Raw genomic sequence first — 22,685 nt, forward strand, 5'->3', positions numbered from 1 at the left:
ATCAAACAACCTAAAAATAACTTGTTTTTAGTTAAAAAGTTAGAAAAGAAATGGTTAATTTTAGTATTTTACAGACATTCTAAGAAAATTAATGACATCTACAATTTTATCAATGATGTCTTAATTTAACGGCTAAAGTTAGATTAAACAATTAAGTTTTGATACTTTTTTGTAAATAAATATTTAAAATTCATCATAAATTAGAATAATTGTTTAATATCTCATATTTTGGTAGTATTTTTTATATATATAAATATTTAATAAATGTATATGAATTTTATCGTTATAATTTCAATATCCACTAGAATAAAATGCATTTATTTTAAAATTAACCATATATAAGAATTGTTAGTCAATGTATCATATTTTCGTCTGAGATGATACTAAAATCTGGTATTTTGATTTATATTATCTAAGGGTAAATTAACCACTTAAATTTGGCATAATTACAAGTATCTCTTTGTTCTTTGAAAAATTACAAATACCCCTTTAAAATTGAAATAATTATGTAGTCCCCAAACGGTGAAGTAGACATTTTATTTTAGCCTTGCTAAATTTTTTTAGAAAATAAAAAAAGAAATAGCTCTCTCTAACCCTCTCTTGCACGCAAAAGGGAAGACAAAATTGCAGAACTCCACGTGTGCTTCACGTCCACGAATCCGTGTATCAACTCTCTCTTGCACGCAAAGTGAAGAAAAAATTGCAGAACTCCACGTGCTTCAAGTCCACAAATTCATGGATACAATAGTGCCGTGTAACGACTTTTATAATGATGAAATTAATAGTTTGGAATAATCTTTGAAATTCTATCGTTTCCGTTTCATGTTTCTCCAAGAAAACAAGGATTTTTTTTGCTGAGACATTTTCCTGACCCTCAAATGAAAAACAGAGAAAACGAAATTTGTAAATGTCGGCCAAATAATAAATGCAAAATAAAGGCGGTGGGGGTTTTTGCCTAACAAGGACAATGAAGGTTAGGTTTCAATTATGAATACCATTGATGTGTTCATTGTTGTGTCAAAATCTCTATGTAATAAGTGGACCAGTGATGAGACAGCAATCAAAATGGCCGAACAATTAGGCGATAAACAACAGCACTTTGTGTTGGTTCATGGTGCATGCCATGGCGCATGGTGCTGGTACAAAGTCATGACGAAGCTGAGATCGGATGGCCACCGCGTAACTGCCCTCGACATGGCGGCTGCTGGAGCTAATCCTAAACGTGTGGAAGAGCTGACGTCCATCTCTGATTACTACCAGCCGCTGATGGAGTTCATGATGGCTTTGGCCACGGATGAGAAGGTGGTTCTTGTAGGCCACAGCATGGGCGGAATTTGCATATCACTTGCCATGGAGAAGTTCCCAGAGAAAATTGCTCTTGCTGTTTTTGCCACAGCTTTCATGCCCGGTCCTGACTTCCCTGTCTCAACTGTTGTTGACGAGGTAAACATCATTAAAGTTGTGGTTGAGATCGATATAAATGTTAATGCCATTATCTTTATTTGTTCGGGGTACTTTTGTCATTCATCTTATATGAATATAGGCATAAATACATATGGACCTCTATGTTTTATAAATTACATCTAACACCTCTAAAGTTTGCTTTCATTTAACAAATAAGTCTCCCCTTTTAGTCAAAGTTCACTAAATTTATTGATAGTAACAAGAATGAAAATTGATATGTACCTTTGATTGAGTATTGTAGGTCAAATAATTTTTTTCGAACTAAATTATCTTTATAACGGTGAAAATATACCTCCTCATATGCATTAACGCATGAAAACATATGATTTTTTTTTGTTAGTATCAACAAATTTGACGAATTTTGACTAACGGAGGGACTAATTTGTTAGACGGAAATAGGTCTTAGAAGTGCTAGATGTAATTTCATATATCACACGGAGTTTACGTGTCATTACACCATACTTTAGGGAATGAGAATGTAATTATCCCATGAATATATGTCAAATTGTTTTTCATTTCTTTAATCTTCTACACTTTTTTTTCCAGAAAATTAATAATTATCAAGAAAGAAATATTTGTGCAATCATTTTGTATTTAATTTGGTAATGAATATGCATTTAATTTGTTTTCAGTTGGTGCAGAACTAAATTGATTTTGAGCCCTCCATATCTTTGACATATTATTATTAATTTTGGGAAATCCACAGTACCAGAGACACATTTGCCAACGGAGACGACAAACCTCCAACCTCCCTTCTCTTTGGTCCCAAGTACATGGCCTCACAATTATATCAACTTTCTCCTCCAGAGGTTAGCAATATTAATTATTCTATTGATTATTTAATTCATTGACAATTATCGTAGGAAAATATTATCACTTACAATAGTACGATTTTTAATCTCTATATTTTTTAAAATACAATAATTTATCCTCTTGTATTTTTTAAAATGAAGCAATTTACCCTGTCTAGGGAGGTAAATTGCATTAGAGGGCATATATTGCTTCATTTTAAAAAACACAGTGGAATAAACTTTTTATTTTTTTCATAGGAGGTAATTTGCTAATTTTGCAATATCATAGGGGGTAAATTGCATCAAACCCATTTTGAGTAACTACAAATTAATTAATGAGATGACATGAAATTAACATTTCACGCTTATCACGGAATTTTTTTTTTTTTTTTTGGTGAGTGCTAACAATAAAAACTGAAACAGGATTTGAGTCTTGCAACCTTGTTGGTGAGACCAGTAGGCTTATTTGCTGAATTGTATTCGTCGACGGAATTAGTTGCTGTGTCGAAAGAGAAGTACGGTTTGGTTCGACGTGCTTATGTGGTGTGCGGACGAGATAATGTACTAAAGCAGGGTTTTCAGGAGTGGATGATTGAGAATAGTCCAACCGATGAGGTGGAGGTGATCTCCAGTGCAGATCACATGGTTATGTTTTCTAAAGCTCAAGAATTATGTGCCTGCTTGCTAGATTTAGCCGTCAAATATTGTTGAATGTTTGTTGATTAATATAGTACCTCAGTTGAGATCGATGGGCTCGTTATGAATACTTGTTATTGGTATTGTTATTATTCCATTTTTCTTTGGTGTTGGGGGGGGGGGGGGTGGCGAGGGGTCAATTCTATTAAGAAAAGAAATTCATCAGATAAACCAAAAAATTCATAATTAAATGTGTCGTAGATTTCTGTAAAATTGCGACATTGACAACTATAAGAATGTGAGATTGGAACACATTGGGGGTGGAGGTGTTGTTAGGTTAATTCTATTAAGGAAAAAATATCCACGAGTTAATGAAGAAATTTTTGTAATTAACAGTATCGGAGATATCTCTAAAATTGCGGCATTATAACTATAAGAATGTGAGATTGGAATATAATTGTAATAGTAGTTGGGAAAAATGCAATTTAGGAGGTTGTATTTTTTACTAATTTTCATAATTTAATTAGTAATTTAAAAAATTTGACAATTTTAATTCTTTTTTATCAAAATGGTTGAAAAATGACATGTGACTTGCACATGGCCTAATTAAATTAAAAATTCCGGCAGAAAGTGACTAAAATTGAATTTCAAAGCTACAAAACTAAATTGTTCACGACATTATATGCATTAACGAAATTTATACTTCTTTTTTTGAAAACTCTTAGTAATATGATTTACTTTATATATTGTTACATATATAATGAATATTCTCTTATTACTTTTGCAAATGAATTATTTTTTCACCTCAACTTCAATTTTGAGAACAATGTTTTATAACTTATATTTTATAACTTCTTAATATATACTAATGAGTACTGAAAATATACAATTTTAGTCCTGTAATATCGAGGGGTTGCCATTTTTTGTCATACGCAAATTAATTTTTCTAGTCTTATAACTTTACTTTTGTTAATTGTAGTTCTTTGTCGCTGGAATTCCCAATTTAATTAAGTTGCCTGCAATTTTCATCCAATTTAGCCGAAAAAGAATTAAGATTGTCAAAATTTAAAATTACAGCACTTAACTGCAAAAATAAATTATACAAGATAAAAGTGACCACCCTCTGAGTTACAAAATTAAAAGAATATAAGGCAGAAATTGCATTTAGTCCTATGTGATATGATAAAGAACAACACCAGGTACAATTTAGTACAATCATTCAGTTGAAAAATTTATGCCGGTCAAAATCCTGCCAAGGTTTTTTGGACAATAGAGGTGCTTCCAAGTATTCAGACAAGCAAATAAACTTGCACACAGTGTTTTTAAATCTGGACTAGACCGGCTAGTTAGACCAGGAGCCGGGCCCCAATGCCTATTCGAGTATGTGTATAAAATTTAGAATGATCAAACCGGTATGAATCGGTCAAAAATCGAAAAAATCGCCAAAATCAGCCAACTCGGCTTATATTTTTTTTTTAAAAAAAGAAAGATATAATGAAAAGAAGAACGTACTCAAATAATTTAAAATTATAATTTTGGTTTTCAAATTTTAATTTTTTTTGGCATTTTTGGTCATTTTGTTAACTTTTTCATTAAATTTAATGGAAATTTCATTTAAAGTGGAAAAAATTATTATTTTTTCTTTCATTTTGTGGTGTTTTTCAAGTTGTAAACCACTGCATCTATTTTTTCTATTTTTCTTCAAACTTCAAAAGAGAATAAACAAAAAAAAAAGTAGCTATTTTATAAAATTTATTGATAATTTTTTGTTAAGATTATATAAAAAATTTATTGCTTAATTTTTTTAATTTTTTCTCGTTTAAAGTTTGAAGAAAAATATGAAAAATGAGTGCATTGGATTACGACTTAAAAAAAAAACACACAATGGGAGGAAAATAATAATTCTTTTCATATTAAATAAAATTTTTCATTAAGTTTAACGAAAAAGTTAACAGAATGACAAATATTAGATTGCAATCCTAAATTATTTTAGGAGAAAAAATTTGTATTAATGACTATATTTGAAAGCTAAAAATGCATTTATCCCTATATGTATGTATATATATTAGTTTATTTAAACATATTTTATTTTTTATCTTAATTAATGAATGTAAATATGTTTTTATATTAATGCATATATATAATATAATTGGAGTCTATTTTTCTCAATGTGGTTCAATCCATCGAATTAGTGATTTAATAATCCAATAATTTTTTCGATTTTCAAAATATTCCCTGCACATGTTTTGGCAGACAAAGCGTGCAATGAGAAGCAAGACAAAATCCTTTTGACGATAATTATTACGGAGAGCTGAGAGCTGAGAGAGTTAGTTTATTTTGAAAAAAAACAAACAGTAGTACAGTACTTGCAATTATATATAGCCATTGACAAATCATGACAACCATAATTAATTCTGGGAATTGGAAAAGGCACAGTTTTAGTAGGAACTAGACATAATAGTTTGCAATAATCTCAAGTAGACATTGGGAAAGCTGTTGGGGCTTTGAGAGCATAGCCATGTGATCAGCGTTCTCTATTTCCTTCACTTGGTCCACTCCAATGGTCGCAACTAGCCAGCGCTGGAAATTCAGGGGAATGCCCATATCCTCCGGGCACACTATGTAAACCCTCTTCACTGATCCAAACCCTTCTTTTGAGAATGCACTCTTCTTTGACAAATCTTCAAGAAATAAAGAACTTGGCCTGACCAACATATTTGCTAATTCCACATCCTGCCAAACCACAGTTGTTGGTCGGTTGTAATAATTGACATGCATAGGATATTATATATGTGGACAAATGAATCGAATGTACCTGCGGAGAACACATGTTGTAAAGTTTGGAGGAGATGAAGTTGGGGCCGAAGAGCATTGATGTTAGGTTCTCCTCCCGGGGGCCATAGGGTTTGAACTCGGTGTCTAACCACTCATTAGCTGGAGTTCTCTCCAAGTACTTGGCATTACAAAGGAATATCAATTAAACAAGTATTTTTTGTGCGGTAATTTTCAAATCTTTTAATTTTATAAAGTAGCATTCTCGTCATGTATTTTTTTAATTTATGCAATTTCGGGTATTCTTTTGTCGTTACTTATCTCCACTTGTGAGAAGGGTAAACTTCGCTACATGACTTCTTCATTCAGTACATTCAAACTCAAGTACTAATTAAATACTGTTGTGTAATGGCTATATATCAATTGTTATTTCACAGACAAAAATTACTGCAAATATTAAATAGATGTGGTCAAATTTGAGTTTTTATATTGATTTTGTTTGATTGTGTGGATAGTAAGGATTATTTTATAATATGAGAAATAATATTTGCTTCTTTCTCTTTTTTGTAGTGAGAGTACTGTTAGGTTTATATGAAATAAGTTACAAAACACTGCATATTATTCTAAAAACATGTTGCTAAAATATTTGAATAATATAATATCTAGACTTATAAGATTTCGGTAATTATCATGATCATTTTATAATTAAAAGTGATCGAAATTGATGTATGTTGTTGAAAATTTAAAAATAAATTAAAATCCCATTACCTTTTTCAATATTTACTAGTTAAATTTTTACAAATTGAGTTAGCAAATATTTGATACAATATTTTTATAAAAAAATGGATGTGTTTGTTTTCATTTTCAGCTCATCTTTTTAATGAGCGAAACATAACAAATGTTGGATGAATTTTTTATGATATAATATATATATATATATATGGTTTGAAATGAACAGGGATTAGTCTGTAAAAAAATAAAATATAATATTAAAATATTTTATATTATTTTAAAAAATAAATTTAAATATATATACTATTTTATAACACATATTTATTTATATTTTTCTTATGCTATGCTCACAAAACAAAACACTCTAAAAATAAATTTAAACATTATGATGATGTTCTTGTATATTTGAAGACTATCTTAGATTCCTCTCAATTTTACTTGATCTGACGTCATTAAACAAGGTTCGACGACCATTCCCGTTCAGTCATAGAGTGCCGCGATGGATTTTCTTTTGTTGCTATATTTTTAGCAACGGAATCATAGTTTTAGAAATAAAATATCTCATTTCTGATACTTTAATGTTTTATAGTGATGCCTAATTGTTATGGTAAAAAAGAAATAATTGCGGTAAATAGTCATTAACTACAGCCACACAACAATTGTTGACGTAGTTTTTGCGAGTGTGTCTAAAATATTTGACATGACTAAAAACCAAACAAACACATTTGCTACGACTTAATGTGTTTGTAGCCATGACAAAAATAATATTCATAGTGAATAATCTAAAATTTTAAATCGATTTTCATATAATCATATTAATAACCATTAATTACTACGATTTTAATTTATAGTCAATAAAATTATAGACAACACTAAAATTTCTTCCATATTAATAAAGCTTTGAAATGATTTATTCATTACGTCCACGCAAATCAATTATTAAAGTTTATCTTCAATTAAGTACCAAAAATTAAGTGTTACCTGGTCCAAAACGTAAGATGGTGCATGAATGCTGTCAGGCATGAAAGCTGCTAGGAAAACAGCAACTTTAATCTTCTCAGGGTACATGTTCATCGTAAGGCCCAGATTTATTCCACCAAGACTGTGTCCGACCAGAACCACCTTCTCCTCCGGCGGAATTGAGGCCATCAGGTCCAATAGCGGCTGCGAGTAGTCGGCAAATGTCCGGAGCTCGTGCAGACTTCTCCTGTCAACGCCGGAGGCGGCAAGGTCAAGGGCCGTCACACGGTGGCCGGCCGCCTCGAGCAGCTTCTTCAGCTTGTACCAACACCATGCCCCGTGGCAGGCTCCATGGACTAGGATCACGTGGACTTGTTGCTTTGCTCCTACCATTAGTACGAAATTTTGGTGCAAGTAAATGCACAACCTTAATTATTGGTGTATATAGCGACAAGGAAAGCGAGAAAGTAATAGTCTTTATTTTGGCGTACTATTAGTTAATGTATAGCCAATAACAAGCTGCTTTCATCCAGGATTTGTTGTTAGATCCTCTATAATATTTTATCATAACTAAAGTTATGATTAACGTTGATCAATTATGATCAAAATTATTAATTAATTCAACAAATATATTCTGTTCATAAAGTAATTTATTTTGATCTTTTCAGGGGGGAAAGGAAAAAAGAAACGATTTGTTTAATTCAGAAATTTGTAAGTGTACTAATGGGGCTAGTTTGATTCGTCTTATAGGATTAGATATGATAAGATTATATGGGAAGGAAAATGGAAGGATAACTAATCTCATCATCCATAATATAGTGTTTGATTTAGCGTATTATATGTATGATATCTTATGTGATAATAAACTATGATGAGCTGAAGGAAAAATAATTAGTATGATTAAAAGTAAAAAGATGTTTAGAATATCAATTTTTTTTCCCGAGAGAAAGCGGCAAACTTTTATTACCAAAACTCATTTTAAGTTATTTTTATTTTAATATTGAAGCTTGTGAATAACTACCATCACAAAAATGCAATGTCGTAGGAAATAGGTATTGTCGACAATGGTTATGCAATCGTTGTTGGTCGTGGTATCTGCGACTGCGAGAGTGGCTAAAATATTTATAATGACTAAAAATCATGGTAAATAACTTTTTTTTTGTGTGGAAAATCTATGTTTTTGCATCGTTTTATTTAATGTTGTCAATAGAAAATATTTATCACAATTTTTTAGTCCATAACTATTAAAATTTTGTAGCCAATAGTAATTTTGTACAAAAGTTCAAAAAATCTCAATATTTAGTGAAATACAATTTTTAAAATAATAATCTTTGTGGAATGTTTTTTCTTTCTACATTCTTATTAAGCAGGAACCCAAAATAGGCATTAATAAAAAAAAAATAGAACAAAGGTTTAAATTTTTTAAAAAAAAATGTTATAAATGTAGTATGGCAAAAATTCTTCTTTTTCAAATTTAATAACTAAACTCAAATGCAAAAGTTAATAAAATTAAAGTATTATAACTTTATTATATTTATTATAATCGAAAGTACATTTTTCAAAATTGCATGTGATTCACGAGTAAGGGCATTAAGGGAAGAAACTTTTGAATCCCCCCATGGACTAATCGATAGAATAGTGTATCCAACCTCTTAGATGAGATGTGTACTATCCCATAAGTTAAGATTGTTAAGATTGGGTCTGGTATTAATACCGTCAAGTATTGTGAATTAAACGTGTGTTTATGCATGATAAATAATCTTATTATACCTTAACACGTGAATCAAATGGGGTCATGGTGTCAAACTGCAATTGCTACAATTGAGAGCCTATGAATAAGTTTGCGGTCATGAGTTCGAGTTCCACTAGGCGTGTGGGTATTGGTTCACTTGGTGTGAGTATGCATGTTTACTATAATTTATTTTATTATTTTTTATTGTATTAATATTTATTTAATTTATTAGAATATTAACATAATTATCACTTAAAAAATATTATGATAATAAAACTGTCAATGGGCGATGATTATCATAATAATTATCAATTATTTCATGAGTGGAATACCTTTGTCACTAAATCTCTTTATAAGATTCGATCACTGTAATAATTTGACTAATTGATATTCATTAATATTTATATTTTTGGACGCGAGAAAAAAATGTACCAATAATTATATATATGGGTATAATATAGGTTTCCAGCACATACTTTCCCATTCGATCAGGCACCTCAAAAATCCATCAGGATGTGCCAACATCAGCTAAGATTCTAGTTGGTTTGTAATGTAAAAATTCAAGATTTAATCACGTAAAAATTAATACATAAATTATTATGCATATACATCGTATTGCAAAAATAAGACGACCTTTTGTCATATTTATTATTATAATTAAAAATAAAAAAATTATAATAAATAGTAATTAACAACAATTGTGCACAGTGATTATCAACCGTAATTTTTACAAGCAAAATAAAAGTATGATTTACACATTGCGACAAATATGTTGATAATAACTAAAACTATTATATATATAAGGTGAATAGCGATTTACTCTCATGTGATATTGAAAATGAACACATTACCCTCCTATGAAAAAAATATAATAATTTATCCCCCTATCCTTTTTAAAATGAAGAAGCAATTTACCTCCAATAGGGAGATAAATTGCTTCATTTTAAAAATCATAGGGAGGTAAATTGTTGTATTTTAAAAAATACAAGAAAGCAAATCGCTATTTATTTTTTTATAAGAGGGTAATTTGCTCATTTGTTATATCACAAGGGGTTGCTTGCATTTTTTCCTATATATATATTAATTACATATGGTTAAGATTTAAAATTTTATATTAATTTATTTGATCATGGTTAATAAAAAATAAATAATTATAATTTTAAACTGCCATATTTTTTAATATAGGGACAAATTAAATTTTTTAATGTATGTGGTGTCTCGTGTACAAACCATCAAATGGAGGTCTCATCTCATTTGGTACGACGCTGTCTGGATACAAATAAATATTTTACTTATAAGAAAATGGACATTCTCTCATGAATTTATTATTTAAACTTGGGCAATACGGCAAAGGAAAAGATGCAGCAAAACTCAAAAACCAGCAAACTTAGCCATGTTTTTCTGCAATCTCGACCAGACACTTGCAGAGTGCATCTGGCTGAGTAAACATAGGCATGTGATCAGCACCTTTGATCTCCTTCACCTCCACCACTGGATTGTTTTCAATCTGCCATTTCTGGAAAGATGGGGGTATGGTTTTGTCCTCAGCTGCGATCACATAAACCCGAGGAACAGACCCGAATTTCTCATCTGAGAACTTATCCATTGTGGCTAAGTCTTCCATGAACAATGAGCCTGGCCTCACAGACAGGTGCCCTAGTGCTTGGTCCTCAAGAGGGGAGAGGTTGTAAAGGGACTCAGAGATGAACTTGGGTCCAACCACCAATGCTGTGATTGGGGGATCACCGTAGGTTGGGAACTGGGTGTCCATCCAGGCTTCTGGTGGAGTCCTCGCTAGATACTAATTTTCAAGAATTTCAAGCAAATAAAATTGTTATACATTTATATTGAGAAATTTTAATTCAGATCAAGTTTGATTGGACTTGAATCAATTATATAGTAAATATAATACATTCGTTGCATTATTAGTGAACAGTTCATGAAAATTGATCAATCACATCGCGAATGTATGAAATTTGCTCTGTGACCGTTTGATTCGATCGAATTTGATTTCAGTAAGATTTTTTTACTTATATTTTAATGAACATTTTTTACTAAAATGTACAAATATCCGCACAGCTGCATAATATATTTTTAAATGTAGAAATGAATTATGGTAATAATATCCGCGTGTTGTGTATGTAAAAATAAATGATGAGATGTTCACAGTATCTTAATTAACTGTTTCAGTTATGTTAATGTATATAAATAAGACACGAGTGCCGAAACTTCCTCTACATTATATTCACGTACCTCGTCAATAACATAGGAAGGCTTGTTTTTGGAATCAGGCATAAGCGCATTCAAGAAAACAGCAACAGAGATCTTCTCCGGGTATTTCTCCATGCCGTAGGCAGCTGCATATCCACCGCCGCTGTGTCCAATGAGTATCACCTTCTCTCCCTCCGGGACGGCCGCCAAAACCTCCAACAACGGCGTGGTGTAATCATGCAAAGACCGAACCTCTTCCAGCTTCTTCCCATTGTTACCTGCAGCCGCCAGGCTGACGGGGGTGAACTGGTACCCGGCAGCCTCGACGCGTGGCTTCAGCTTGTAGTACACCCAAGCCCCATGGCCGACGCCATGCACCGCTACGAAATGCTTTGACTTCGCCGCTGCAGCCATCCTCGTTCTAAACTTGTTTTGGGAGAATGGAATGGTACATTTCGCGGTCCTGTGCAGTGGCAGTTTTATAGTGATCATGTTCAGGGAGCTTATTGGGAGTCACTCTGACCACAACATCAAAGATAGAATTGTGTGCCATTGGTATAAGTGCAAATGTGCCTTTCTCGGCGGAATTTTTTAAAGGTTAACGTGGGACACGAGGTTCGGCATCGGAGTTCCTCACTGCCCACGAGGGCACTGAGCGATAACAGCAGTTTTAACATTTAGCACCCATGTTTACAGAATACAAGTAGAGAAGGACGATGAGTAGCCACAGACGTGACGTGTGTGGATTACATTGAAGCAGAAATTAAACGCTTGGACCGAGTAGTAGCTGCAAAAGCGTGACGTGTGTGGATTACATTGAAGCAGAAATTAAATCAGGTATCACAGTTTATCACTGCTGTCTGCTATGCTACTGCCAGTGCTGTCTGGCCTCTACTTGAGATATATTATTAATTTTTCTTCTCAAGAGCTGCAAGCACAAATTTGGAATTATCTTTCAGCAACGGATTATTCACGTAACTATGTTTGTCTTTATACTTGCGCAGATTCAACTTATTTCTGAATTTTATATGGCATCTCGCGCACCACGAGCACGGCATCCTCAGGTATAAACAAACACGAACCATTCGCCAGTCTCCACACCAATGGATTTCCTCACAATTGTTCTAGGATTATTGTTTACCCTCGTCTTGGTCCATGGCCTCCAAACGCTTTCCGCCAGGGCCAAAAAGCTTCCGCCGGGGCCGACGCCACTGCCCCTCATTGGCAGCCTCCACTTGCTTGGAGATCAGCCCCACCAATCCCTCGCCAAGCTTGCCAAGACCCATGGCCCCCTCATGTGCCTCCGCCTTGGCTTCATAAACACGGTGGTGGTTTCCTCCGCTGCCATGGCTAAGGAAGTCTTGCAAAAGCAGGATCTTGTTTTTTCCAGCCGGACTATCCCGGATGCCATCCATGCCCACGACCAGTTCAAGTACTCCGTCGTCTGGCTCCCCGTGGCGTCTAGGTGGCGCAGCCTCCGGAAAGTGTTGAACTCCAACATATTTTCTGGCAGCCGCCTCGATGCCAACCAGCACCTCAGATGTAGAAAGGTGCAGGAGCTCATCGCTTATTGCCGGAAAAATAGTCAGACAGGTGAACCGGTGGATGTCGGCCGCGCGGCTTTCCGGACGTCCTTGAATTTGCTGTCCAACACCATTTTCTCCAAGGATTTAACTGACCCTTTTTCGGATTCCGCGAAAGAATTCAAAGACCTCGTGTGGAACATCATGGTGGAGGCGGGCAAGCCCAACCTGGTGGATTTCTTTCCTATGCTTGAGAAGTTGGACCCACAAGGAATACGGCGACGCATGACTATTCATTTCGGGAAGGTGATTGATCTTTTCAGTGGTTTGATCAATGAAAGGTTGGAAAAAGGAAAGACTCAGAATGCTGGAAACAGTGATGTCATTGATATCCTCCTCGCCACCAGCAAAGAGAACCCCGAAGAGATTGACCGAGTTCACATCGAACGCATGTGCCTGGTTTGTCCTTAACCCAACGCAATCTTGTAAATATTTAATTTACTAGTCTCACACTTTCTTTAACAATTACAACCTGGTAAGATTAACTACTACAATTATGAAATAACGAATACAACAAAAGATTAAGGATACAGTATGAAAGTGGTCTTGTATTCTTATTATATTAACAATCTCGAGACAACATAAATTAAATGTGTCACTACTCTTAATTGTCACCGTTTATACTTAATGTAATTTTTATTACTACAGAGTTAGTGAGTACTTCCTGACATTATCATTTAATATATAGCCAACAATCTTTATTTCTTCCCCTAGTATGTCCTGCAGATCAAAAGTATTTCTTTAATTTGTGGATTTCTCAATCACTTGATCCTTCGACTTTGCGACAGGACCTATTTGTTGCTGGAACAGATACAACTTCGAGCACCCTAGAGTGGGCTATGGCGGAGGCGCTCAAGAATCCGGAGACCGTGAAGAAAGCCAAAGCTGAGCTTGAGGAAGTAATCGGGAAAGGCAAAGTATTAGACGAAGCAGACATCTCTCGCCTACCTTATCTGCGCTGCATGGTGAAGGAGACTCTCAGAATCCACCCGCCTGTGCCGTTCCTGATTCCACGCAGGGTGGACCAGGACGTGGAGGTGTGTGGCTACACAGTCCCCAAGAACTCGCAAGTGTTCGTGAACGCCTGGGCTATCGGCAGGGACCCCGACGTCTGGAAGGATCCCCTGGAATTCAAACCGGAGAGGTTCCTGGAATCTGAATTAGATATGAGGGGAAGAGATTTTGAGCTGATTCCATTCGGCGCCGGGAGGAGGATTTGCCCTGGATTGCCTCTCGCTGTCAGGATGGTGCCCGTCATGCTGGGATCGCTGTTGAATTCGTTTGATTGGAAGCTCGAGAATGGAATTGGACCCAAGGAGCTGGACATGGACGAGAAGTTTGGCATCACGTTGCAAAAGGCTCGTCCCCTTCGGGCTGTCCCCCTCCCACTCTAAAATTTCTGTATGTGTATCAGATGTCAAAATATTGATAAAGCCAGACAAGGAATAAAAATTTATCTTTGGTTTTGTTGGTTATATACGTTAAACCGTCATTTCATGTAAAAATTTAAATTATTAGACCTTACAACGTGAAATTTTTTATTTTATAAAAATAAGAGAAATGAGATTTAAACGCTTTTTGTTGACTAAATTTTAATATAATATAGATGACTACATTTAAAAGTTTAAATAAATATAAAAAAATTATTATTTAATATTAATATGTTAACATTGATTAGTTTCTTTCAAAGTCTCCATTCCATATGATTAGTTTCTTTCGATGTCTGCATCCCATATGGTTGAGGTGGTACTTTGCCATGCAGTGAAGGTACTGTGACAGGTTTCAACTGATTGTCGATGCCGCCACATATTCGACGAGGAAATATCATGCCAATTACCGGATTATATTTTAAATGCATTTTTGTCCTATAATATAGGTTATTAGCATTTACTTTTTAAAATTTTTTAAATTAGTATTTTGATTTTTTATATTTTTTCAACTTTTGTAACTTTTTTGTCGGAGTTCATCTTTTTCGCTGAAAAAATACATATTAATCTCATGCGAACTCGTAAAATTGGGGCTCATTTTTATCAATATATTTGTCCTTTAACTTTATAAGACAATATTTTAGTTCTGTATTTTCTTTAAGTTTTACGACTTTAATTATTTTTTCGAACAATAAAAAAATATTTACTTTGCCTTTGACTTGTGCATTTTGACTTTTCCTTTACACTTAATGCGGCAAAGGAAGCCTTAGACTGAAACGAACCTTATCCAGAGCGAGGGGGTGCCCATCCCTAAGACTCGGCCGTCCTACACTTTGCTTTTCTTTTCATTTTTCGTTGCTGATGATGAGAGAGCCCACAATGATCATTGTGGTCCTTCCTCACACTCAAATTTATTGCTATTGCATTGCCTTAAATACAATTCCACACTACTAATTATTTTGGTCTAATAATTGAAGTTGAATATTATAATTTAAATATTTAATAAAATTAAACGTATATTCTGAATTATATTTATTCTCATCTAATCAACTCTTTATTTTTTAAGATAGTATGCCAATTATAAAAATTTTGACATTGTGGTGGGGTGGCATTGTGCTTTTCTATGAATGTAAATAATCTTAATATGTAGCATATTTAACATACAACTACCCAGTTCCAAATTCCAAGGCTTTTTTTGTCCTCGTTCAGCAGTGGGTTTGGCTTCTACACTGTTCCATGAATTAATTGACATGTACAAAAATTAGATTCAACTTTCAATATGTGTATTAAATACAGAACCGAAAATGTAGTCTATAATATTTATTACAAGATTTTCAATAGTTGCAGTGTGGAATAGCTGCATATTTGAAGACCCCGTGAACTTACAACAATCTAAGTAGATAGAAAAAGAGTGCGAATCCTAACCTCCATCTTTCGTCTACAAATATATATAATAATATTAGGACACTCTTGTTCAATACTTAATTATAAAGAGATCTGGCCTATCTTTCTGATGTGCTATTACTAACCTTACCTGCCTAGCTCCCCTCAAAAAAAGGAACTACCTTGCTTCAGCACACTATTCGGAAAACAGCCTCAAATTGAGCTTTTAGCTATATAAACGTTGCCCTAACAAGTGGGAAAAGAGATGGGTGGTATCGAACGTTTATTAGTTTTGAAAGATGAATGTTAAAATTTAGTTAAATTTTAATTGCCTAGTACTCCAAAAATTGTAGCAATAACATAATAACTAAAGATAACTATACTCTCTTTTTTCGAAGTTTGGTGTAATTACATAAATATTTCCTGTGGTTTGAAAAATTATATCTAGCACCCTTGAGGTTTGATTCCGTCTAACAAATAAGTCCCTCAATTAATCAAAATTCACTAAATTTGTTGATATTAACAGAAAAACTAAATGAAAATTGATATTTACCCTCAATTGGCTTATTATTTTTTTGTCAACATCAACAAATTCGATGAATTTTGTCTAACGAACTTACTTATTTGTTAGATGGAAGCAAAATTAAAGAGTGTTAAATATAATTTCTCAAATCATAGAGGGATTAATTGTAATTGCATCAAATCTCAATAGAAGGAAATGTAAATATCCTAATAATTACTATAACTTTTAATTCGTAGGAAAAGAAAAGCGATTATTGTTGCAGTAGCATAAAGGTAACAAGGTTACAATTATTACATCAATAAGTTTTGTGGCAGTGATTTTACTTTTCAGCCAACTCCGTCAAGCAAGAGCAGAGCTCCTGAGGTTTGGCGAGCATGATCATATGACCAGCCCCGGAGATGGAGACCACATTTTCCGGCGGGCTCTTCTCAATGATATACCTCTGGAATTCTTCCTCCATCACCTCGTCCTCCTCGCATATTACATAGCAACGTTTTACTGCCCCATATCTCTCTTCGGACAGCAAACATGTCTTGCTCAGCTCCTCCAAGAAAATCAAGCTCGGCCGCACCAGCGTCTTCGCTAGTTCCAGGTCCTGAAAAGACAATGGCCATTGAATAAATTGTCGTGATTTTGATTGTGAAAGAGTAGTGAGTTGTAGTAAGCAGGGAATGAACGACCTCTGAGGGGCAGTTTGCGTACATCTTGGCCGCCATGTATTCCGGCCCGAATGCAGCTGAAATTGGCAGGTTTTGGGAGATTTGATCAAATGTAATCTCACAGTCCATGAGTGAATTTGTCGAGCACCTCTTCAAGAACTGCTTTTTCAAGCAAATTGTTATAATTTGAGGACAAGGTAAATAAGATATATTTTCTGTTTGTTACAAAATTTTTAATCAAGTATGAAAATCAGACGTCAAATTGCGTGGATGAAGATCAAAAGAGGATTATATTTGTTTTTTTCCCAAAATGTTAAAAATTATTTTCAAACTTTATTTTTAATTTAAGAAACTTTACACCTATTTTGATTTTCAAAGAAAAGTAATTTGGGCTTAACCATTCTAGTTAATCTCATATTATCTTATAAAATACTGTATATTATACCACTAGGGCTGGAGCCCCCTGGAAAACCCTAATCAAATTGGCAGACATATATATAACACCTTCACTTCAGCTTCAGAAAAACAGATTTCTTGATTTTTCCTTTGAGCCTAGAACTCTAACAAACATCGCAACATACTGGGTAAATTACACTTTTGGTCCTTTCACTTTGGATCAGAATTGATTTTGGTTCCTAAATTTTTCAAAGCATGATGTTGGTCTCTAATATTTACAAATTGTTACTATTTTGATTCTCATTCTTTTTAAGATATGATTTTAATCCCTAATCTTTACAACTTATTGCGATTGTGGTTCATCCGGTTCGCTTCCTAGCTTAACATCTTTAAATCCAATTTTAATGGTCAGACCACAAATTGTAATATTTTGTAAAGATTAGAGACCAACATCGTATTTCGAAAAACTTAAGAACCAAAATTGATTTTGACCTAACATACAAGACTTTAGGAACATTAACATATATAGTACCAAATCTTCAAGCACATAGGACTAATTAATACTGATCCAAATCGGAGACTGAATTTGAAGGTTTAGAACAAACATGATGATCATCAACATTCAGACAAACCTCTTGAATGAGAGTTGCCGGCGGGTCCGCACAATTAGGCATGTAGGCTGAGACAAAAACCGCAACTTATATCTTTCCAGGGAAATTCTCCATGGCCAGAGAAATGGGGATGCCACCATAACTGTGACCAACCAATATCACTGTCTGATCATCAGCAAGAGCAGCCAAGAAATCCAGCAACGGCTGGATGTAGTCGGAGATGGAAGAAATCTGGTGGAGCCGCTTGGGGTGGATCCCCCAACCCCCCAGGTCCAAGGCAGTGACCCTATGACCCTGTAACTTGAGCATGGGTACAATTTTGTACCAGCACCAGGCTCCATGGCTGAGCCCGTGTACTAGAACGAAGTGCTTCTTTGCACTGTTCTCTACCATTTCTTATAAGATGTTTATGAAGGAAGTCAAAGGAGTTTGGTTTTTCCCATGTCATTTGTAGTTCTACTGGACATTCCCATGTGCATAGCATGTGAACAGGAATATGCACTTAAAAACTGCAAATTGAATTTTTTTATTATATTTTTTATTTTGTTTCATATATATGTAACATATGAACAAAAAAATTGCTTAGATAAAATTTCTAGTTTCAAATAGTTGACTTCAAATGGATTTGGAAGATAAAACAGAGATCTCATCGGTCTATCCACCGCAATACAGCTTGTACAGTCGTCAATTAGTTGGCTTACCATTCCATTATTTGTTTTGTGGTGAAGGTCAAAGGCTGGGTTTTCCAACTGACACGAGCGAACCCATGATTCCTCTTAGTAATAGAGGTTGCTTGAGCTGCTCCTGATGTTGGGATTGGATCTCATCCAGAAAAATATGATGTAGACTTTATACCTGTCGTATATATATAAAATAAAATAGAAGTGCAATATAAAATTCAATCCACCTAAAATGATGGTATTTGTAAAATACTGAAAATAAGTATTTTTGAATTACTTAAATTGAATTAATTTAAGTTAAAAATTGTGATCAATTTCCTACCAAGTTTATGTACTACTGCTCCCAGTAGAGGACGTTGAACTTTATTAGTGAACCATGAGGCCTGTTTTATTTTGAAGGACAAACATATCTGCATCACTCACTCCCACCAATGGATCTGAACGGAGGATGCAATATCAGGGGCAAAAAACATAAACAATACGGAAATCTGTAAATACTGCCCATTATTAATTGGTTAGAAAAGAAAGGAATGGACATTCTTTCCTAGTGTTAACTAAATAAGTGAGCACCCACTTCTCAGTACCACATCTACTTTAAGTGTAATAAAGTTAAACAAGTTAAAAGCAAATTGTCGCTCAGATTCTAATCTCTTAGAACAAAAGTTGTCCAAGAATTAAACAAGTGAAAGGTTAAAGCTTGCGACCTGATTTTTCTTGTTAGGATGCTTCTCTACCCTATCTATGCATTGATCAATCTTCTCATCTATTTTCCTCTGCAAGTTCCGCATCACCACATTGCACCTGCATAAATAGATACCAAAGGAAGTTGAGGAGTGAAATAAGACCAAATCAAAAACACATTTCAAATAGCCATGGGCGAAAGACATTGATCATTGAGGAAAAACACGTAGAAATACTCGTCTAGTTGGATGTCGCGGCCAAAGCAATATGCATTTCTAACAAAAAACTGGCCAGCACAATTATTAAGTAAAAGTGGGAGATTGCATTACCATAAGAAAGGAGACGAAAATATGAATTTTTTTAATGAGTACAGGACTAAACAACAGATCAAATACAGCTTCCAAACCATCCTAAGACCTTACTGAAAATAAGTAATTTCTATGTATCATATCCTCGACAGTGGTTTAGGAAATTACTCACATATGTGATCTCAAAAAGCTCCAAATCAATCTTTCAGGCGCACTAGCCCTAAAACTCTTTGGAACAAAATTGTGTGCAGAATGCTGCAAACAAATCCTTGCTCCTTTAGCAATTCATAAGAACCAGCCCCCATTCTAACTATATGCAACTCAATAGGATTGGCAAAAGAATCTCAAACTTTTTTACACAATGTGAATCCCCAAAGTGGCTCATAAGAGAAATTAAGAGTACTTGTACAACAAATATGACTCTGTTCTGAAAAACCTATCAATGTTAACATCAAAACCTCATGATTAAGACTAAAAATCTTATTGCAAAAGAGAACCAAAATCTATGCAAGCAATTCATCACTGCAAAGCTCTCTTCAATTACTCGACCTAGTTACCATCAAAATCAAGGAATCGTCACTAAGAAAACAGTAAATAGAAAGGGGGAAAAGAAAAAGAGAGGAGGATACAGGAAAACTTACATCGGAGAACTTCACGTATCTCCAAGTGCTCAACTTCCTAATTTAGTACGTCAGATCAATAATTTCCACATAAGAACTCCGATTAACCGTATAGATGCAAGCTTTTTTCGTGAAGAGAGAGGAGACTTAGTTTTTTGAGTTGGAGAATTTCGCAGCTCATTGCGATTTGTCGTCAGCGCAAAATCGGGGAGGAGTTTTATCGGTGAGAAGCAAAACGAAAAAGTAGTGTGACCAAAGGTAGCGTAAACGGTTGAACTCCTCAAATATACATATCCTCCACAGCTGAAAATCGGAGTGATCTATACATAACATTCTCTCCTTTGGGTAAACACATATTTACAAACTATGAATACTAATCATGATTACTATGCAAATTAGAACTCATTAGCAACACAACACTTCAAAAAAATTAAAAGTAACACAACAACGTTGTTCAAACTTCAAAGTCCTGATGTGCAATGAAGTGTCCCATTGGACATGGGCTTCGACCCATTAATGAATATTGTGGAGAGCAATTAATTAAAAGAAGGAAAAGGCACTGTTCCCATCCCAAATGGGCCAGGATCCTAAGACAGCTACGGCATAAGCCCAGCAAGAAATGGTAGCATATAAATCCACAAAATCCTGTCCAAAATTGGACAATATTTGATGTGGCGAATGATGCCATCTACATAGCTTTATACCTAGACGTTGAATCATACATGAGTGGATACAAATTTACAAAAACAATATCGAACGAATTTTCCATTTTTGATTTAGGGATGAGTGGAGTATCATAATTAAGAAATGAACTGTAAATTTACTGTATGGTCATGTAAATATAGGAATAGGACCCGAAGAAGTAATAATGAGGAAGAAGACAACCGAGAAAAGTAGAATTCTGGGAAAGAATGTCTGGTTATAGATTAAGACAAAAGCCGTTTTCAAATCCGATGAGCAGGATTATTAGCTGGGACAAAGACTTGAAATCGGAGTAGCAGAGAATACACGTTTGCCTACACTATCAATCACGAACAACTTGTTCGTCCACTTTCTCAACACCTAACAGAAAAAAACAAATTCCTAAAGCAGCATAATCATGATGATTAGCTCACAAGTGGAAATCCTGCTCAATTTAAATAATAAATCAAGATGACCCCACATCCCATTCATTAATTCTTCTCATATAAGCAACGATTCACGACATTGTACAAAATTCTTTATGTCCAATCAATATATGGGACCAACTCTCTCTCTCTCTCTATATATATATATATACATATAATCATAAATTTTTAATATTTTGATTTATGTGTGCATAGATGTTGTACTGACTAATTGGGTGTAATATTTATTAACATACATCATAAGTTTTTTATTATTTTGAGATATGTACCGATAGATTTTATACTAAATATATTAACACAATCGTTATTTTTATTGTTTTGAGATATGCGTTGGTGGTGTTGCATTGATTGCTCATGCACTAGCTAGGTTCAACATTCATATTGCATCATGAGATGATTGATCTGCACAAAACCCAATTCCACAGCTAAGACTATGATTTAATTCTTATTACAATCAAGTATATATATATATATATATATGAGCTAATTATAATAAATTACACTTATTGCGAGACGGGCAATTAACTCTTTCTCTCTTTCGTCCCCAATAGAATTAGTTATATTTTTTTTGTGAAAATTGGAAAAAAAAAAAAAAAAAAAAGAGTTGATAAAGTTTGTAGAATGGGCGTGCATAATGTGATCTGGATTAGAAGCAAAGTAAGTGAATTATTTAATATATATAGAGGGTTAGGAGAATGAATAAATGATGGTATATATGCAGTGTACGTGATGAGTCTTTGTCTTCGGACAGCATGACCCCCTGTTGTCACTCTCTTTTAGAGAGGAATGTTATAGCTTTCTACCACTAAGGTTTGTCTTCCGAATGTTGTTGCCAATTAACTTGTGAACCTATCACATTTGTAGAATTTTCAGAAAAAAAAAAAATAATCTTCTGCTCGTCCTTATCTTGGACAATCTCAATTTTCACAACCGACAACGTTTTCCGGATTTGATAGGACAAAAAACATATACATTTTTACATATTTTTTTTTTTACTTGACGCGAAGCAAATAATAATATATAATATCAATGACTTGTTAAAATAGAATAAAATAAATTTCAAACGTATATTATACTTTACTATAATGTCTTTCTCAGATTAATTTTTCTCAAAACAAAGTTTGACAAACCATCCAAACGAGATCCAAATACTGTTGATTATTAATTAGCCTAGCATCGAGTACGAAATTATGAAGAGTGGGTTTTTTTTTTTTTAATTCATCGATAATTTTAAATCAATTAGCATACAATTATCACTATAGTTATCATTACGTAATATGTTTATATTTTTAAATCAATCAACAAATTTAAAATGACAACAAAATAACATACTACTATTAAAAATAGATCAATTGTATATACACATTAAATTTAAACTTACAACTTTTT

General features: G+C 33.9%; 5 protein-coding genes across 6 annotated transcripts; 2 read left to right on the forward strand and 3 right to left on the reverse strand.

Annotated features, from left to right (window-relative positions):
• The first annotated feature begins 857 nt into the window (after window positions 1–857).
• Window positions 858–3,004, forward strand: LOC105177692 (methyl jasmonate esterase 1). 2 transcript variants are annotated; one of them, XM_020698979.2, is made up of 3 exons: window positions 858–1,450; window positions 2,158–2,273; window positions 2,679–3,004. In XM_020698979.2, the coding sequence occupies exons 1-3, from the start codon at window positions 988–990 to the stop codon at window positions 2,964–2,966; spliced, it is 867 nt and encodes a 288-aa protein (XP_020554638.1). In that variant the 5' UTR covers window positions 858–987; the 3' UTR covers window positions 2,967–3,004. The 2 variants fall into 2 exon arrangements, with proteins under 2 accessions (XP_020554638.1, XP_088740634.1); XM_088884508.1 differs by having other exon boundaries at window positions 893–1,443; window positions 2,171–2,273; window positions 2,679–2,874.
• A 2,199-nt stretch (window positions 3,005–5,203) lies between these two features.
• On the reverse strand, window positions 5,204–7,831 carry LOC105177690 (salicylic acid-binding protein 2). Its single transcript, XM_011100926.3, has 3 exons — window positions 7,377–7,831; window positions 5,707–5,844; window positions 5,204–5,624 (listed from the first exon to the last, which is right to left on the reverse strand). Exons 1-3 carry the CDS (start codon window positions 7,746–7,748, stop codon window positions 5,340–5,342), a joined length of 795 nt encoding a protein of 264 aa, XP_011099228.1. The 5' UTR covers window positions 7,749–7,831; the 3' UTR covers window positions 5,204–5,339.
• Window positions 7,832–10,357: 2,526 nt separating this feature from the next.
• LOC105177689 (salicylic acid-binding protein 2) lies at window positions 10,358–11,824 on the reverse strand. Its single transcript, XM_011100925.3, has 2 exons — window positions 11,341–11,824; window positions 10,358–10,888 (listed from the first exon to the last, which is right to left on the reverse strand). Exons 1-2 carry the CDS (start codon window positions 11,788–11,790, stop codon window positions 10,475–10,477), a joined length of 864 nt encoding a protein of 287 aa, XP_011099227.1. The 5' UTR covers window positions 11,791–11,824; the 3' UTR covers window positions 10,358–10,474.
• Window positions 11,825–12,332: 508 nt separating this feature from the next.
• LOC105177688 (geraniol 8-hydroxylase) lies at window positions 12,333–14,356 on the forward strand. The gene is made up of 2 exons (XM_011100924.3): window positions 12,333–13,280; window positions 13,670–14,356. The coding sequence occupies exons 1-2, from the start codon at window positions 12,402–12,404 to the stop codon at window positions 14,273–14,275; spliced, it is 1,485 nt and encodes a 494-aa protein (XP_011099226.1). The 5' UTR covers window positions 12,333–12,401; the 3' UTR covers window positions 14,276–14,356.
• Window positions 14,357–16,344: 1,988 nt separating this feature from the next.
• LOC105177687 (methylesterase 10) lies at window positions 16,345–21,237 on the reverse strand. Its single transcript, XM_088885455.1, is given in 6 exon segments — window positions 16,345–16,809; window positions 16,895–17,032; window positions 17,902–18,735; window positions 18,883–18,997; window positions 19,265–19,361; window positions 20,191–21,237. Coding segments are annotated over 3 exon segments (786 nt in total). The 5' UTR covers window positions 18,274–18,735; window positions 18,883–18,997; window positions 19,265–19,361; window positions 20,191–21,237; the 3' UTR covers window positions 16,345–16,533.
• Between the last annotated feature and the right edge of the window lie 1,448 nt (window positions 21,238–22,685).

The sequence above is a fragment of the Sesamum indicum genome, linkage group LG9 (genome assembly GCF_026168435.1).
Source record: "Sesamum indicum cultivar Baizhima isolate 11 linkage group LG9, ASM2616843v1, whole genome shotgun sequence".
Classification (NCBI taxonomy): Eukaryota; Viridiplantae; Streptophyta; class Magnoliopsida; order Lamiales; family Pedaliaceae; genus Sesamum; species Sesamum indicum.

Bases quoted from the DNA above. Each gene is read 5' to 3' on its own strand.
- LOC105177692 (XM_020698979.2), top strand. From the start codon at position 988: ATGAATACCATTGATGTGTTCATTGTTGTGTCAAAATCTCTATGTAAT. The intron at 1,451-2,157 runs TCATTAAAGTTG...ATTATTAATTTT, and splicing joins TGTTGTTGACGAGGTAAACA to GGGAAATCCACAGTACCAGA. The intron at 2,274-2,678 runs GTTAGCAATATT...AAACTGAAACAG, and splicing joins ATCAACTTTCTCCTCCAGAG to GATTTGAGTCTTGCAACCTT.
- LOC105177690 (XM_011100926.3), bottom strand. From the start codon at position 7,748: ATGGTAGGAGCAAAGCAACAAGTCCACGTGATCCTAGTCCATGGAGCC. The intron at 5,845-7,376 runs GTAACACTTAAT...TGTAATGCCAAG, and splicing joins CATCTTACGTTTTGGACCAG to TACTTGGAGAGAACTCCAGC. The intron at 5,625-5,706 runs GTACATTCGATT...GTGGTTTGGCAG, and splicing joins ACAACATGTGTTCTCCGCAG to GATGTGGAATTAGCAAATAT.
- LOC105177689 (XM_011100925.3), bottom strand. From the start codon at position 11,790: ATGATCACTATAAAACTGCCACTGCACAGGACCGCGAAATGTACCATT. The intron at 10,889-11,340 runs GTACGTGAATAT...CTTGAAAATTAG, and splicing joins CTTCCTATGTTATTGACGAG to TATCTAGCGAGGACTCCACC.
- LOC105177688 (XM_011100924.3), top strand. From the start codon at position 12,402: ATGGATTTCCTCACAATTGTTCTAGGATTATTGTTTACCCTCGTCTTG. The intron at 13,281-13,669 runs GTTTGTCCTTAA...ACTTTGCGACAG, and splicing joins ACATCGAACGCATGTGCCTG to GACCTATTTGTTGCTGGAAC.